Source organism: Nyctereutes procyonoides, unplaced genomic scaffold (assembly GCF_905146905.1).
Source record: "Nyctereutes procyonoides isolate TBG_1078 unplaced genomic scaffold, NYPRO_anot_genome, whole genome shotgun sequence".
NCBI classification, from domain to species: domain Eukaryota; kingdom Metazoa; phylum Chordata; class Mammalia; order Carnivora; family Canidae; genus Nyctereutes; species Nyctereutes procyonoides.
In genome coordinates this window covers 23,047,346-23,064,298 of record NW_026575133.1, presented here as the reverse complement: position 1 = coordinate 23,064,298, position 16,953 = coordinate 23,047,346, and the positions used below count along the sequence as shown (strand labels likewise).

Sequence of the window (16,953 nt, the reverse complement as noted above, 5' to 3'; positions counted from 1 at the left end):
CTCACTTCCTTCTAAATTCAGTGATCCCCAAATCCTGGAAATACTAAGGCAGTAGCCTCAAACTTCAGCTCCATTTCAGGGGCATACGCCATGGAGGGCTGACCCTGCAGAAGGCCTCCAAAGCTCACCATTCTGGGTGGTCTATGGCCAGAGCTGGCTTGGGACCCAGCTCCCCACCCCGGCCTCGGCTGTGAAACACACCGCACCCCTGAATGACTCTTGCTGCCCCGCACAGCCAACACCGTGTCTTCCAGGTGGGAGGTTTTATTGTGTTTTACAACCATGACAACACAGGACGGTGGCTGTGACAGCAAACATTTCAGATAAAGGAATGGACCAAGTTACACCCGCCCCGTCCTTGCGGCCTCCTTCCATATGTCTCTCTGAGACAGTTTCTGTGTCCTTCCTTTGCAAATTCGAGAAAGTTGAAAAGACACACTTAAAGTAGCAGGAACACCATCAGCGAAATGAAGCAGAAGGGTAACTCTGAGAAACAACTGATGAGACACACATGACAGAAAGCCTCTTCTACTGTGTTATGATGCCAGAGGGGTGGAAGAGCAGGCCCTGGGCTCAGCGTCCATCGTCCTGAGACCCTCGTCATACGGGGCCTTCGGTGATGCCTTCCAGAGGCATGCTGGGTGCACTGTCAGCTGTGGGCCGCTCGTCTTTCTTCAGCGACGTCGGGACCCGGAGGCTGACGTAGGGTTTGTGACAAGCTGTATTGGCCAGAGGGGGGTAGTGCTGTCTGTAGCAAATGTATGCAAAAATGAGGCCAATGACTCCACCAACAAAAGAATCTAGGCAGAAAGAGCACAAAAGGGAGAAATGTGTTATGATTCACTCAAATGCGGCCAGTTACGTTTTCTAGAAAGTACTCTCCTCACCTGCTGCGGTGAGTGGGTTGCTTGCTTGATCTCCTGAGAGACTAAAGGAAAGAGAAATCATGCTGGAGGAATAGATCCTGGTGGCCTTTGCAGAACTTTTCGTTTCTAGGACTTAAAGATGCCCTGAAAATGTTTATTTGATTCCCTCTTATGTCCTTAATATGCCCCTGAGCATTGCATGAACTCAGATTTGCATTCTTGGATATGAAAATCAATTCTAGAATCCGGAAGGAGTCCAACTATCTCCATAGGATCTAGATCCCTTGGATGGGAGGGGGGCTGTGATCTCTTACTCTTTAGCAAGTTCCCCCTGGACTCCTGCAGTATTGCTGGTGAGCTACAGAAACCCATCAAACATGCGGTCTCTGCCTCGCGGTTAAATGATTTCCCAGGGAAGAAATAAACTTCTGAGTCACAAAGTAAAGAAAACATTTTATGATACACCAGGATTGGCAACTCAAGAGATCCGTGCTGTGAGAATCCTGATCCTTCCAACATCTCATCAAGTTGAGGGGCCAAGGGGGGTAGAGGAGGCAGGAGAGGGCATTTGGAGGCAGAACAGACCCTCCACTGGGTGGGAGGGGTCTTGCCCAAGAAGACATTCAGCTGGTTCCCAGTAGAGACCTCATGAAAGCAGCCTACCCCTACAGCCCTCATTTTGTGTGTGCGTACTTTGGCACTTTAAACCGTCTATGGATTATTCTTGCCCAAAAGATCCTAACAGAATGGAAAACCTCCCCTAACAAAAGAAATTTTGGACTCTTTTGAAGGTTGCTGCCATGTGAACTGTCATTCTCCATTCGGGGCTTCCTCTTCCACATTTGCTATCTTGTAGGCCTCCTCTTAGAGGCAAACAGCAACCTGAATTCCTGAGTGGGGTCACAAGGTATAATTTTTTTCTTTTATTTAAATTCAATTAATTAACACAGATCTTATTATTACTTTCAGAGGAGGGGTTTTGTGATTCATCAGTTGTATATGACACCCAGCGCTCATTCCATCAAGTGCCCTCCCTCATGCCCATCACCTGGTTACCCCATCCCCCACCTCCCTCCCCTCTAGTGACCCTCAGTTTGTTTCCTAGAGTTAAGAGTCTCCCATGGTTTGTCTCCCTCTGTGATTTCATAGGATTTCACTCATAGCTGGAAGTTAAGAAACAAACCAGAGGATCATAGGGGAAGGGAGGGAAAGATAAAATAAGGCATAATTAACAGGATTAAATCCAGTTCCTCAAAAAGAGAAACCCCTTACGTTGCCTATGGCCAGCGGCCTATAAAAAAGTGCCAGGACTCAAGGGTTCAAGGTCATAGAATTGCACTGTTGTTCTTTCTCTAACCCCAGGGCACAGCTCACTGGGGCATTATTTTTATTAGAGTCTGAAATGATCCATGACATCTGCATTTGAGCCATTGACTACTGAACAGGGCAAAGAGCAAAACCTACAAATAATGTCATTTGGCATTCAATTTTCTGGGGTACGGCATCTCATTAGGTGCACCACTGACCACAGGACACCGAATCGTTCTGAGCAAATGTTCTCCGGGCTCACTGATGGAGCGGCGTGCGAGGGAGTGGTGCGCCCTGCCCATGCTGTTTTCCCATTTAATGGAGAGAGGGGAAAGTGGTATCGCAGGTCCGCCAGAGTCATCAGAAATATCAAGGGCACCAAAAGGACCAGGCAAGCCGCCTTCTCAGCAAAGTCATGTGGGGCTGTGTTTATTACAAAGGTGGAGAACAAGAATCAAAAAACACCTTACTTTATGAGGGAGACTGTCATCAAGGGCCTCAAGTGGGCTATTGTTATTTTGATGAAATCACACTCACATCCTGCACAAGTGCTGACAGAAAAGCAGGCAGCAGACAAGCAGGGTTTTATTAAGAGAAAAACCACGGGGGATTGACTTTACCCTAACTATGGGGGCCTGGGATCAAGGGTTCAGAAGGGGAATGCATGGATCTTGGTGTCCCCACAGCACAAAATACCAGTGTCCCGACTCAGCATCAATGCCATCCCACTGCACACCTGTATGTGCTCCACATGGATGTGGGTGTCAGGCGTGATGTCTGGCCCTGGGGCATGAGGCTGAACAAAAGAGACAAGCTCACAGTCCTAAGGGGCCAGAGGGACATGAAACAGTGACAGCTTTATCACTGAGCTGCAGCTGTGATACACACCACGAAGAAGTATGGGACTGTGAGACCGCCCTGCAGAGTAGCCTGGGCTGGGCTGGTCTGTCCAGGCGACTTTCACGGAGGACATACCCCACAGGCCAGCCATGCAGGATAAGCAGGTGTGAACCAGGGCAAGTAAGGGGAGACAGGGTATGCCTGCAATCTTCCAGGTGGAGCAAAAAAGGAAGGGGTTTGGCAAATTTGGGGAAATGGAAGGAAGGACCATCTTTTACCAGAGGGGTAGTGTCCTTATAATTCTGCAGGACATTAATTGACCATAAGGTCTTCCATGTACTCTCAAGCTCTGTGGAACCCTCAGCATGGACCAGGGTCCCCACTGGCTCTCTGGGAGACTGTCTGCGCACACCATCTTAACCCAAACCCACCACTCAGTGCTGACTTCCCCTTGATGGCCTTCCTCATCTTCGTTTCCCAGAGCCCCGCAGTTATTACTCGGTAAATGTTTGATGACCTGAAACGTGAACAGCAGTGACAAGACACACTAAAGAATCGGCATCGCCAGCCACCAAGTGCCACACATTGTGCGATCCTGTATATGTGCAATGCCCAGAATAAGGAAATCCGTGGAGAAAGAAAGATTAGCAGTTACCCGAGACTGGGATTGGGGGTTTTTGGTGAGGTGAAGAAAAGTTCCTGGAATTAGAGAGTGGTGATGGTTGCACAACTCTTGACTATACTAAAAACCACTGGATTATATGCTTTTAAAGGGACGAATTCTAAGTTACAAAACTCTAGAAAGCAGGGCGAGAGAAATACTACTAGATGGGTTCCCATAGAGGTAGAAAGAGGGATAGACTTTGAATCAGGCAATCTAGATTTGAATCTTATTTATAAAATGGGCATGGTCCCCACTCTCTTCTCATGAGGTCAAAGGACAAGAGAGGCTTTCTCCCAGTCTAGCATTCAGAAGTGCCAGTACATACTGGCCATGCTCACCTGCTCTGGCACAGACAGTCAGAAAGGCTTCTGAAGATGTGCTGACAAGTCCCCCAGGGGAACACATCTCTCTCTGTCACCATGGCAACATCCAATATCACTGAGACAGCTTGACTTGGGAACTTGTATGCCTTGGGCTCTATGACCCAGGATACTAGGGTAAAAATCCTCTCTGACAAACTCAACAACCACCCCCTCCCCATGACGGTTTCTGTTCCTTTCATTCTACTACTAGTGAAGCTTTCTGGTTTTGTGACTTTGAGTTTCTATAAAAGAACTTTCATGGCACAGAGGATGCACAATCTGTTTGGTATACTGGAAGCTGGAAGGGCAGCCGCCATGCCCGTCTTCCTCACCACTATGTATCCAAAGGAGACTATGCTTGGGACACGGGCACAAGAGACATAGTGAGCGAATGGAAAGTTTAAAGTCTAAGTTTTCTGTTCATTTTTATTTTTTTAAAGATTTATTTATTTATTTATGATAGACAGAGAGAGAGAGAGAGAGAGAGAGAGAGAGAGAGAGAGAGAGGCAGAGACACAGGAGGAGGGAGAAGCAGGCTCCATGCCGGGAGCCCGACATGGGACTCGATCTCAGGACTCCAGGATGGCGCCCTGGGCCAAAGGTGCTAAACCGCTGAGCCACCCAGGGATCCCCTTTCTGTTCATTTTTAAAGGGAAAGAACTTGCAGAGGAAAGGTTAATTTTAATAAGCCCCCTCCCCCAAATTTTAATAAAACCAGTGTGAAGGAAAAGATGTAACATCATCTTTTAGTATCAAAGGAACATGATTTAGTTAAATTCATTCATTCGTTCAACACATTGCTTGGGCACTGTTATGAGTTGAATTTTGTCCCCTGCCCCACAAAAAAGATAAGTTGAAGTCCTAACCCCAGTACTTCAGAGGCCCACCTGCAGAGGGTGTCAGATTCTGGAAATATTTTGAACAAAGAGCCCACAAGAGAAACGCAAGAAAATGAGGGAAGGAACAGAGTAGAGTGAAGCAAGGTGGTCAGTGAGCCCTGTGAGCAGCCAACATCCATCTGCCCTGGGAAGTGGGCAACAGGGGAAGGCCAGCTAACCTGGGGGCAGAGAGGGCAGAGGGCCTGACCCACGCTCCCTTTGGCCTGGCCCAAAGCGCTATCCAGTGGCTCTGATGGGAGGGATGGTGACCGGGGGCTGCAGATGGCTCCAGCCCCTCCTGCGGGGACACCTTGGGAAGGAAAGTAGAGGTGCGCAGACTCCTAAGACGTCAAGGCTGAGAGGCTCCCAGACCCCGAGCATCGTTCAGCCTCTGATGCTGAATGAATACAGACCCTGCTATGGAGGGCAGCTGACAGAGGAGGAGAAAAGGAGTTGAGATCAGTTCACTCCAGACCGAGAATATCCATGTTTCTGTTCTACACAAGGCTGGTGGGGTTCTGGTAGGAGCAGTAACACAGTTCCAAGGGCTCCTTTTCAAGTCACTTTGTTCAGAGAATCTAGAAACTTCTTCTGAAAGCCCAAGGAAACACCTGGTTACCAGTGTGTTCCTCAACTGTGTGTGTGGGGGGGAGGCAGGGGCAGCAGCCTCTTCCTGGCTTTTTAATGTGGCACACGAACCACCCAGCAAAATGTTCCCCGACCCCCAATCACCTCATCTGCAGGGCTGAAAATCTCCTGAAGTCCAGTAACTACATGAAAATTCATTTCAAGTCACAGACCCTTCACAGCCCAGTGAGGGAAACATGGCGAAGGCAGCGGCAGCCACCTTGAACAACTCAGCCCAGTCAAGTATGGCGTCTGGGACTGCCATGGGTGCCTTCTAACCTCAGGCTGGGTGGGAATGAAGGACTGTCTCCTCCCTTGAGACCCATTTTTCTGTCTTACATTCAGAGGGAGACGCTCTTTCTTAGAGTGAAACACCACACAAGCACCCAGGGCTGCTTAAAATGACATTATGATTACAGAACCCAGTGCCGGTTGAAAGATTACCCCCCAAAGGTGGAGTCACATGAGGAAAGCCTGGATCCAGATACAGGAATTTGAGAGGCAGAGGGGGCTTGCTATTAGGTCCACTCATACAGCAAATAGTACTTTCCTGCCCCTCCTGTAATTCTTCACTGACTAGAAATCATAAACGCACAAGCCTATGAGTGGAGATAGAAGCAAGTTCGGTAAGAAGCTCTGCTCTTTCTCCACATTTTTCTCCACATGTTTCTCCTAGCAGGGGAATGCCACAAGTTTTAACTCTTGAAAACACATGGCTAATCACAAAGGTAAACCTCTTTTTGGGGTGCTGGCCTTGGCAGTTAGCATCACCCACGAAACTTCGTTGCTTCCAGTTGACCTGAAAGCCGTCACATCACAAAGACATGGAGACTCTCAGCCACGTACAGACTCAGTACCCATCCAGCTGGTTTTATTTTGGCAGAAGTCCTGCTAAGTGTTTCGCATGGCCTGTGCCCTCCATTTTCTTCACTTAATAAAACGACGGGCTTGTATATTTGTAGCGGAGCTGGGAAGGCAAGAAAGTCAAGGAGGGTGTTGATAACAGAAAACCACCATGACAATGGAAAGAGTGAGGCATTTGGGATTATGGGCTATTTATTGGATAAGAATATATAATTGAGGGATTGGATGTACTTCTCTATTAGACACAGTTGTGTAAGTCAGAATTGAAATGGAGTCATAAAAATCTCATAATATTAATGTTGTTAACTAAAGCCTATAATGAGAGGGATTTGCGTTTTGCTGATGCCTCCGGGACTCCACATGGATTCTCATCATGATGGACGGTGCCTGCTCACGGTCACTGGGTAGCTCAGTCTGCAAAGAAAACCAACTTATCTATCTCCATCAGGCATCCTGCCTCGAACACCCGCCACACTGTCTATCCCTTCTCCAAGCTGGAAACCTTGGAGGACTCCCTGACTACTCCCTTAATGAGTGAGTGTTCAATGAGTAAAATTTCCCACTCCTGCTTCTTAACATGTAATAAGGGGGGGGGGTGCAGGGAGATGGCGCTGAGGTTAGCACCATCTATACCTTAGATCAGGGTTCTTCTACCTCAGCAGTAGCCATCTGGGGCTGGATAGGTCTTTGTTGTGGGCGAGGCGCTATCCTGTACATTGTAAGATGTTTACCAGCATCCCTGACCTCTACCCGCTAGGTGCCAGTAGCAACCATCACCCCCAGTTGTACAAACCAAAAAGATACCTACAGACATTGCCAAATGTCCCCTGGGAGGCAGTCGCCCCCTGTTGAGATGGCTGGTGGAGACAGTGACAGATGGCCTCATAAAAGGGAATTCAAGTACAATGAGCCAGACTCATTTCAGAGCCCATTAAAGAATCCAAGGCACACCCCTCTCCTGGCTGTTTCTGGAGGCATAAATTGAACAGATGATGGTACAGGTGAACTGGTACCTGGGCCACATCAATGACCTGTACCAATCCACGCACGTTCAGTTTTGCCTGTGGAAGTCTACCGCAGCTCACATATGGTCCTAAACATCGCTGAACGTAAATTCTCTTGCTCTGCCTTCCCATTAATATTCTCCCTCTAATCCTCCGGTTCCTTTCTGTGCCAGCTGGATAAGATGGGTCTGAAGCCCCGTCGCCAGCAGGCTTTCAACACACCAGCTGCATGATGAGTCCACCACTTCCAGAAAGCCTTGGACTGTGATTCTTCATCCTTTCACGACGTACCAGCCACAGCAAGGTAAGGAGTAAAAAACCAGCCAGGACCAAAGCAATTTAAAAGAGGCCAATCTCATGTCTTAGGGTTTCAGGACAAGATCACTACGCAAAGGCTCTTACTGCCTTCTGAGATGAAGCAACAGTCAATTCAAATATGAAACCCTTCGTCATTTGACAAATCCAACGTGACTGAATAAAAGTGCAAACTGGGGATTCACAGCTTAAAAACAGACCATGTTCCAAAAACATATCTGCCCCTAAATCAGTTTGGGAAACACAACCCATCCTTCTTCAGAAACAATGCACGATGCAACAACAATACCAATTTGCATTTGTGCAATAGGTTTTCATGTGCAAAGTACATCCAGATCCATTATTTCATTCAGTCTACAAAATAGCATGTGAAATATTTGGAGGTTATTGTTCTCAAGTTCAGAAGAAGACGCTACAGTTCACAAGGGGTCCATGAAAAGCAGTCCGTAAAACACCAGCCAGCCCATAATATTCTTCATGGGGAAATGCCCTCATCATCCAGGCAACAATGATTCTGTTGGAAAATATTCCCGGGTGCAGTGGGTATGCCCTTGTGCTGTTGGCTCAGCAACTCTCTCCTGCTTCCCTCCCGTGATGGAGCTTCGTGTTATCCAGAACTCCATCTGACTCATTGATATAAGCAGACCCCAAGGGAGGGCACAGGGCTCAGCATTATGGCTTCTAGTGACCGCCCCCATCAGCAGGGCCCCTAGATCTTGATCAGCACTTGGTGCATCCACCTGTCCAGACCATGCATCAGTCTCTCTTTCCCCTGCACCCTTTATTCTTGGCTCCAAGCTGCTGCTAGAAGCTTGTGAAGCCCACAGCATGAGCTCCAGGAGGGTGGCAGGTGGAGCTGAGGCCAGGGAAGGAGCAGAAGATGCTGGGGAAGTAGTGGGAGGAGCAGAAGGCCCCGGAAAAGATGGGAAGAAGATGTCCCCAGCTAGGAGCACCCCTTCACCTCTGGCCTTATCTGCTGCCTCACCTCCCCTGGTTTAAACACCTGGGAAGAGGTGAGAAGTGTGCAGGATCACAAGGCACCTGGCTGCAGAGACAGAAAAGGGGGAGAATGGGAATTGCCTGGTGGCAGCAAGAAAGTAGGCAAGGAAGAGGAGGGGCAAGCCATAGGGAGATCGGGGGAAGCCATTCGGATGGGGAGCTGGATCTGGCACATATAATTCAGTCTGTGACTGACGCTGACACACTGGAGCTCTTGCCCGAAGCTTCTCAGACTTCATTGGTAATAACCGACTTGCAGGTTAATGCAGACTCCTGGCCACCAATCCAGAACCACCCCCCACCCCCACCCCAGAGTTGGTTTCCTGTCTCGGGGTGTCCTGATCAAGGGGATCTGAGGATTGCCCTGTGGGGAATACGGCCCTTATACCCGGTGCTCCTGGGAGGCCCCAATGGGAGGCCCCATGTCCTATGGACATCACCTCTGCCTCTGCTCCCTGTTTGCTGTGGCAGGTGCCGCTTGACGTTCAGGCAGGCCGTGAGCTGCAGCTTATCTGCAGGAGGATGTGGCATGGTATAGTCTTATTCCAGTCCCTCATTTGTTTTGTGTTATTTTCACTTTGCTCGGATACTCCAGGATTCATACATATAGGTCAGCCTCACCACAGCCTTGGAGCAGCTGCTCAGAACATTGCTGGCATTGATGCCTGGGCCGGACACATCCTCTGGAAGTGCATCTGTGGCGAGAAGTATGTCCTTGTGCGATGGATGTGAGATGCGAAAGGAGCCAAAAACCACTTGGCACCAAGTCTGAAGACTGAGGCAAGTGATCTAGCAGGGAAATCACAGTTGCATCCGAGGCCAAGGGTCTGTCATCCTGCTGGGACTTGAGCACAGAGGAGGAGGAGGGGCTCCAATTCTACACCCAGGAAGGGCAGCATGAAGGTCAGAGCTCACAAGAACAGGCATGTTTTCTTTAAAACTGTATCTGCTGTTATTTCAGCCAACGCTGGCCTGACAGTAGGCACTCGGTTCTCCCTGAATAGGTACCTTTCTGGACCCATCCCTGCAGGAGAGTGTCAGACTCCCATGAGGACTGGGCAGGCCCTGGGCAGGGACTCACCTTGCCAGTGATGCTTGTAGTCACACATACGGGACAGGGCAATCATCATGGCACAGTAGAGGGGCAAGATGGCAGCACACAGCCGCCAGCTCTTCCCCCGCCCACTCTCGGTGAAGCAGTGCAGCTTGCCAGCCAAGTAGAACGTCGTGAAGCCAAGGCCAGAAAAGGCAACTGCCAAAGAGAAACAGCAGGTGTTACTCTAGCAGGTGGTAAGTGGCAGGGACACAGCACGTCCTGGGCATCCTGTCAGCCATCTTGCACACCCCAGGGCCAACGCATGTTGGCACCAGGCTCCATCTAGGCAATCTGTGCTCTTGCTAGAACCATGCCGGTATGAAACTTTTAACAATGAGAATGACCTTCCAGGCTTGTGTGTGATCAAAATCTATTCTAATTTCTTTCTTTCCTTTCTTTCTTCTTTCTTTCTTTCTTTCTTTCTTTCTTCTTTCTTTCTTTCTTTCTTCTTTCTTTCTTTCTTTCTTTCTTTCTTTCTGTCAGTCATGCATGCATTCATTCATTCAACAGTGATTTAAAGGGTATCTTCTGTGTGCTAGACAGGCACTGCTCTAGGTTGGAGAATAACAGAGTGCATCAGGTGCTGTCCCTGTGTCAAGGGGCTCAAGGTCAGGTTGAAAGACACAGCCATGTGAAGAGAGGATTTTATTATAATCTGTTGAGTTCTATATGAAAAAGTGTGTAGAGAACACAAGACTGTGGTGACTGCTTAGATTTGAAGAGTGAGGGAAAGGAAGGGATTCGGGGCTTGCTGGTATTCAGTAAGAGGGGTCCAGCACAACTATGGAGGAATGAGTTTGATGGAGAGATTGACAGTGATAACGGCCTTGTTTTCTCCTAAAAACTATGGATATTGATTCTTAGAATTGCAAAGACAAGCTATTTGTCTATAGCAATTGACTATGTGGTCCATGACTATTCTAGGTCCATTGTCAAAAGTGTGGAAGTTGGGTGTAGCATATGTAATCCCTAAAGTTTTCACCCAGTAAGGTTTAAAACACAGGTGGAACTCAGTGAGATTTAAAGTAGGCTTTAAATCTTTCGTGGGCTTAGAAAGGCCCTGCAACCCTGGCTATGCATGGAGTAGGAAGGTGAAAACCTGAAAAACCTAGGAAGCTCTATGAAATCCCGGCAGCCACTGCCAGACATTCTATTGATGCTGGTCTACTGGTCTGGAGCATGTGTGTGAGTGTGAGTGTATGAGAGTGTATGTATGTGGGAGTGGGAGTGTGTGTGCATAAATGTATATGAGTATGTGTATGTACGTACAAGTGTGTGTGCATATGTGAATGTGGGTACATGTGTGAGTGTAGGTGTACATGTATGAGTATGTGTGTGAGTGTGCATATGTATAAGTGTGTGTGCAAATGAGTATATATGTGTGTGTATGAATGTGTATGTGTGCAAGTATATGTGATTATAAGCATGTATGTGTGTGAGCATATGTGAGTAGTATGTGTGAGCATGTTATGTGTGCAAGTGTGTATATATGAGGGTATGTGCGAGCATGTGAGTGTGTGCATACGTCCATGTGAGCGTGTGAACGTGTGAGCGTGCACGCGCACATTACCTGAGTGATTCTAACGCCAATGGGGACTGACCTTTGGACACTTCCATTGAGCCGCAGCCCCTGCCTTTTCAGGACACCAGCCTAATCAAAGCTTCCCTCTTGGTGAGAACATACACCTGAGGGGCAGACTCCTTGGACTGCACACCAGGACTTGGTAAAACAGTTCTCGCAAACACTCTGGATGCCAGGGACTTTGAGAGACTGCCTGAGCCCAAGCAGCGGCCTCAGCATCCCCTTAGTCACAGATGCAGAATGTCAGGCTTGCCTGGACCTGCTGAGTTAGACTCTGCCTTTCGCAAGGTCCACGTGAGACCTGTGGGCACTCTCCAGTGTGAGAGGGCCTGCCCCAAAACACAATAATACAAAAACATGGAGGGCTCTAGAAGATATTCTGGTCGAATTATTTATAATTATACAATAATAGAAGGTGATGAATGCAGAGGCACAGATAAGCAAACTGCTTTTTCCATTCAGTGGACTAAGACGCACTGGCGAAAATCACTGTGCTCATACAGCGCTTCGGATGATACTCATGGTGCCACATTAAGTGAAAAGAGCCGTACCTTAAATTGTAGGTTCAAGATAATCATGTCTATAGCACATAAAAATGCATAACCTGTAGCTTTCCCAAATTATTGCTGCTAATGTGTCTTTTTTTTTTTTTAAGAGAGAGAGAGAGAGAGCTCAATTGGGGGTAGAGGCAGAGGGGGGAGAGAGAGAATCTTAAGCAGGCTCCATGCCCAGCTCGAAGCCCAATGCAGGGTTGGATCCCATGCCCCTGAGATCATGACCAGAGCCTAAATCAAGAGTCCGATGCTTAACCAACTAAGTCAGCCAGGCGCCCCAATAATGTGTCTTCTTAAAAGGGATCCCTGAGGTACAAACATAAGTTTATGCCAAATTAGAATGTTTTCAACAACCAAATTAAACAAGGTAAGAGGGGATGTTTTTTCCTTTTTGAACAGAATATTAAAACAGGTTTATCTCAGGGATGCCTGGGTGGCTCCCAGTTGTACGTCTGCCTTTGGCTCAGGATGTGATCCCGGGGTCCCAGGATCGAGTCCCACATTAGGCTCCCTGCATGGAGCCTGCTTCTCCCTCTGCCTATGTCTCTGCCTCTCTCTCTCTGTCTCTCTCTCTCTCTGTGTGTCTCTCATGAATAAATACATAAAATCTTAAAAAATAAATAAATAAAACAGGTTTATCTCAGGAATAAAAATGAAGCACTTAAACATTTTTTGAATAATGATTAGCACTTAAGTAAACAGCAAAGCAGTGCCAATATGTATTGACTATTCTGTTTAAAATAAGAATATGTAAGTAGCCTCATTGTCCAGGCCTGTTCTGCATTTTTGCTATGATGGAAGGTTTTTACGTGATTTATGGGCATTCCAAAGTGGCCCCATTTGGCCACCATCCTAGCAAGCACAATGGGTTCTTAATTTCCCGTCCTTACCCACGTTGCTCTGCTTCTCCTATTCATTTGCATCCTCCTCTGAGATAGCAGCATGGGAGGGGGAGGCTGGACAGTTGGCTCTGGTGGGTACCGGCCGCCTCCTGAATTCTTATGGAGGAGTAATGGAATTCATTCAAACCAGACAGCTTAGCAAGTCTATCCGGCTAATTATACTGAATGTGGGAGCATACAAGAACTGTCCTGGGGCTGTGTAGGGTTATGGATGAAAGTCTCCATGATTTCAATCAGAGAGGCAGCCCTAAGTGTTGCCAAGTTGACATCTCTTGGGAAAAGAAACAGAAAAAAAGAAGTCAATGAGTACAGGGTGGACAATGAGCAGGAATTTGCATGTGTCCCCCTAAATTGGTTTGGAGACTTTAGGACAATGCCACCTGAGCCTGGAGGCACAAGATGGGTAAGCAAAGAGGCTGCTGAAAACCCCCCATGATTGAGACCTGGGGTGGACAGCTAACAGCCAGACCCCACACTGCACCAGATCATCTCCTCGTGCCCCCTGGGAACTTGCATTTGGCCGGTTTTGGCAGCAGCAGGCTGGCACTTATATTTTGGAGACTGCAGATAAAAAGTACTCTCCCTCATGCTCTGGGACCCAAGCTGCAGCCCTCAAAAGTGTGGGAGCATCTGCTCCTTTGAAAAGGGAGCAGGGAATCTAAGGCGTTTTTAAAGGGTGGGGTCAACAGCCTAGATCCTGTGGGCATCCGAAGGCAGCTGCGCTTCTTCCTCACGTTCTATTGGGTCTTTGGGCAATTTTTAAAGCACACTGCGCATTTACTTTTCTAGGCTCCATGCTAAACCTTATGCTTGTCACTTTCTCAGTGACATTTATACAGCTGTTGAACCAGCAGAACGTCCTTTGGCAAAGGGCTTCTGAGGCTCCGCCTCGTGGCCTGGGAGGCACATCTGAGCCCTGGTGTGACTCCACGGGCATTTTGCATTCCTGCTTTTCCAAAGACTCTCTGAATAAGAACCAGGCTCTGCCAAATAGCACTGAATTCCTATGGTCCCACACTTTGTCCTGCCACCTCCTCCTGTGAGGCTGGGGGCCTGGGACCAGGATGCGACCTTCTGGGAGCCCCTCCGGCTCTCAGATCCAGGGGCTCGCCAAGGCTCAGGTTCTATTTAACTGGGAGAAAAAGAAAACAGGGAAGTTTTTAAAAAAGAAATGCTTTCCAAGGCTAGCCGAGCAACACCTGATTCTCTTCTTTAAGAAACGTGCACTTAGGACACTAAGGGGCTGTAAAACCTTTTTGGCTCATACAGAACAGGTGAGATCCTGTTCATTCTGCTTGCCTTTCCCCTTAAACACAGCCCCGACTTCCAGCATAATTAAGAAATGGAACTGAGAGCAGAGCATTCGAGGCACTGGACCTTCCAGAAGATGGAGATCATAAAGTAGGGGGAATGTGTTCCTATTTTGCTAATGTTACAAACAATAGACACGTGCTCAGAACACTCCCAAGCCAGTAGGCAAGAGAATACTGAGACTCTACCTACCTTTCCCTGGGGCTCAGAACTTATTTGCTCTCCAAAGTTTGAAACACACACACACACACACACACACACACAAGCTCTCACAGCGATCTATGGGGAAGAGCATATGCCCCTTGCTTTCAGAGCCTGTAGCAGGTTTTCAGAGCTAGAAACAGCTGATTGTAAATATTTATGTGTTGATCTGGCTGTGAAAAGCAAAGATGTTCTTGGAGCCTCTAAACTCAGAAGCAGATGAAGGAGAATGATTTCCCCACCCTGTTTCTGGCACTCGCAGTGCTCACTTCTGGCATTGTCACCAATGAGAGGAGAAAAGCAAAGCATCACAATGCAAGTTGCTGGCCCGGGACGGGATGTGAGGCACATCCCCTTGCACAGGGCTCTCTGCCTGCCTGGTGACTCAGCAAAGGAATCACTGCTTCTTCTCCCAGGCTACCCAGAGGAAATGCCACAGATTTACAGCTCTCTCTTTGCAAAGAAAGTTCTTCTATTTATTGAGCTAGCTTAGGTGAAACAACGTGGTTAGCCTCCCCACCACCCCCACATACACACCCAGTTGATTTTTAAACCAAATGGAAGACCTCTGGATCCCAATGATTGCAATAAATAAAACTGGCACACACAAAGCTTGCAAAATAAACGGGATAAGAATCAGGGGGACAGATCCTGCTTTGCATGTTGTTTTTCACTTTCGCTAGTTTAATAAATTTCCCCCAGACAAACCGATCATTCCTGGCACCAAAAATGAAATTGTGCCCTGATGAAGTAATCTGTACAAATTTTCCATTGTATGATGCTCACAGAGCGAATATTTTCTTCTCCAAGAGGGAGAAAAGCAATACCAGATGGCTGAATTAATCTTAATACTGAAGGGTGTTTTGAGGGGAGTGTCAGTGCATCATCCCTGAAAGACCATCAAAAACCAGGACGTGGGAACAACCCTGTCTGGTCAGTACCTGTGCGCTCCTTACAAGCAGGACAGTGCTGCTGGCAGTCGGAGATGCGGGTTCTCACCGTGGCTCTGTCATTAACTGAACACATGACCTGGGGCAAGCCACCTTCCCTCTCTGGGCCTCAGTATGCTCTGTAAAAGGAGAGGCTGAACCACAGGGGTCACCACGTCATGCCCTTGGGGGCCAGGCAGATAGGGGCAGGAATAAAATAATTGGGTATTCGAGGCAGCTTCTTGCAGCGAAAACCCTCCTGGTTTATCTTCTATTACCCTACTGTTGCTAGACCTCAGATGGGAAGTATTTCACTTTCTGGAGAAAAAAAAAAGAAAAAGGCTACTTTGTGCTGGTAAATGACAACTAACACCCGGGCTTCACTGATGGGCCAAACTGGGAGTGGTGAGGACTGGGGAGCCTCTGCCTGTTTAGAGATGCAGCCGTGCCATTGAAGATGCACCTGCCATGTAAAGATGCGGCTGCTGTGTGCTGTGTTAGAAACGTGGGCTCTGTGTTCCTAGAAGTTCGGATCTTCTGGCAAAGGAGGGAAATCCCAATGTTTGTGGTAAAGGTCTTCATTTTAAAATATTGACAACTAATCAAAAGTTAATACAGTGCGGACCAAACAAACCTCACCTGTGGGCCAACAGGGCTGGACCCGAGGACTGCCAATTTGACAGCTCACCTGACCCCCGCCTTCCAGGGCAGACGGTCTACTGTTAAATCAGCCTCCTCGCCCGAGCTGAAAATTACACACGTCAATTTGTCCCTGCTCTCCACGCTAGAGCAAAGAAGCACTTGAGCTTGGGGTGATTTTGCTTAAACCAACAGCAACAGCAAATTACGTGATGCAGGGGATTTGCAAACTAAGTAATCCTTTCAACAGCAGGGACTACTGACTGTCCCTGATTTACAAGGGTGTGGCTTACTTTTTTTTTTTTTTTTTGACTTTATAATGGTGTGAAAGCAACATGCATTCGGTAGAAAGTGTACTTTGATTTCTGAATTTTGTCCTTTCCCCGTGTATGTGACATGCGATATGATCCTCTCTTGTGATGCTCAGCAGTGCCAGCCACGGCCCCTGGTCAGTCCCAGGATCTCCAGGGCAAACAATGGGCACCGCTTACAGCCATTCTGTTCTTCTCTTACAGGACAGTGTTCAATAAGTCACAGGAGATGTTCGATACTAATTTTTTTTTCGATACTTGATTTTAAAATAAGCTTTGTGTTAGATGATTTTGCCCAGCTGTAGGCTAAGGTAGGTGTTCTGAACACATTCAAGGGGGGGTGGGTAGGCGAAGCCTTGAGGTGCAGGTTAGGTGTATTACATGCAATTTCAACTTATGATATTTTCAACTTACTATGGGTTCATCAGGATGTAACTCCATCATAAGTTGAAGAGAATCCGTATTTTGCATTGTTGGGGAGTATGGGCTTTTGAGGCAAACCCGTGTGGTCTCAGTTCTGCCGCTTAATTCCCTTATAGGCTTGCCTCTTGGGGTCTCAGTTTCCTTATTTACACAATAGGGATAGTAGCACTTGCCTTACAAAGTTATCTTGCAAATTAGTCAACAAGGAATTGCAAAATGCTTAGCGTAGTGCTTGCCTAATCCATGGCCTTGGTTCTGTAAAGTTTCATTCTGCAAGA

General features: G+C 47.7%; 1 protein-coding gene across 1 annotated transcript in view; it reads right to left on the bottom strand.

Moving 5' to 3' along the window:
• Positions 1-256: 256 nt before the first annotated feature.
• Positions 257-16,953, bottom strand: part of PLPP4 (phospholipid phosphatase 4) — a 117,875-nt gene continuing 101,178 nt past the window's right edge. The window contains exons 6-7 of the mRNA XM_055300157.1: positions 9,809-9,979; positions 257-800 (exon numbers count right to left, since the gene is read on the bottom strand). Coding sequence (XP_055156132.1) covers positions 601-800; positions 9,809-9,979 — 371 coding nt within the window. The 3' untranslated portion in view covers positions 257-600. The remainder of the gene's footprint in view (positions 801-9,808; positions 9,980-16,953) is intronic.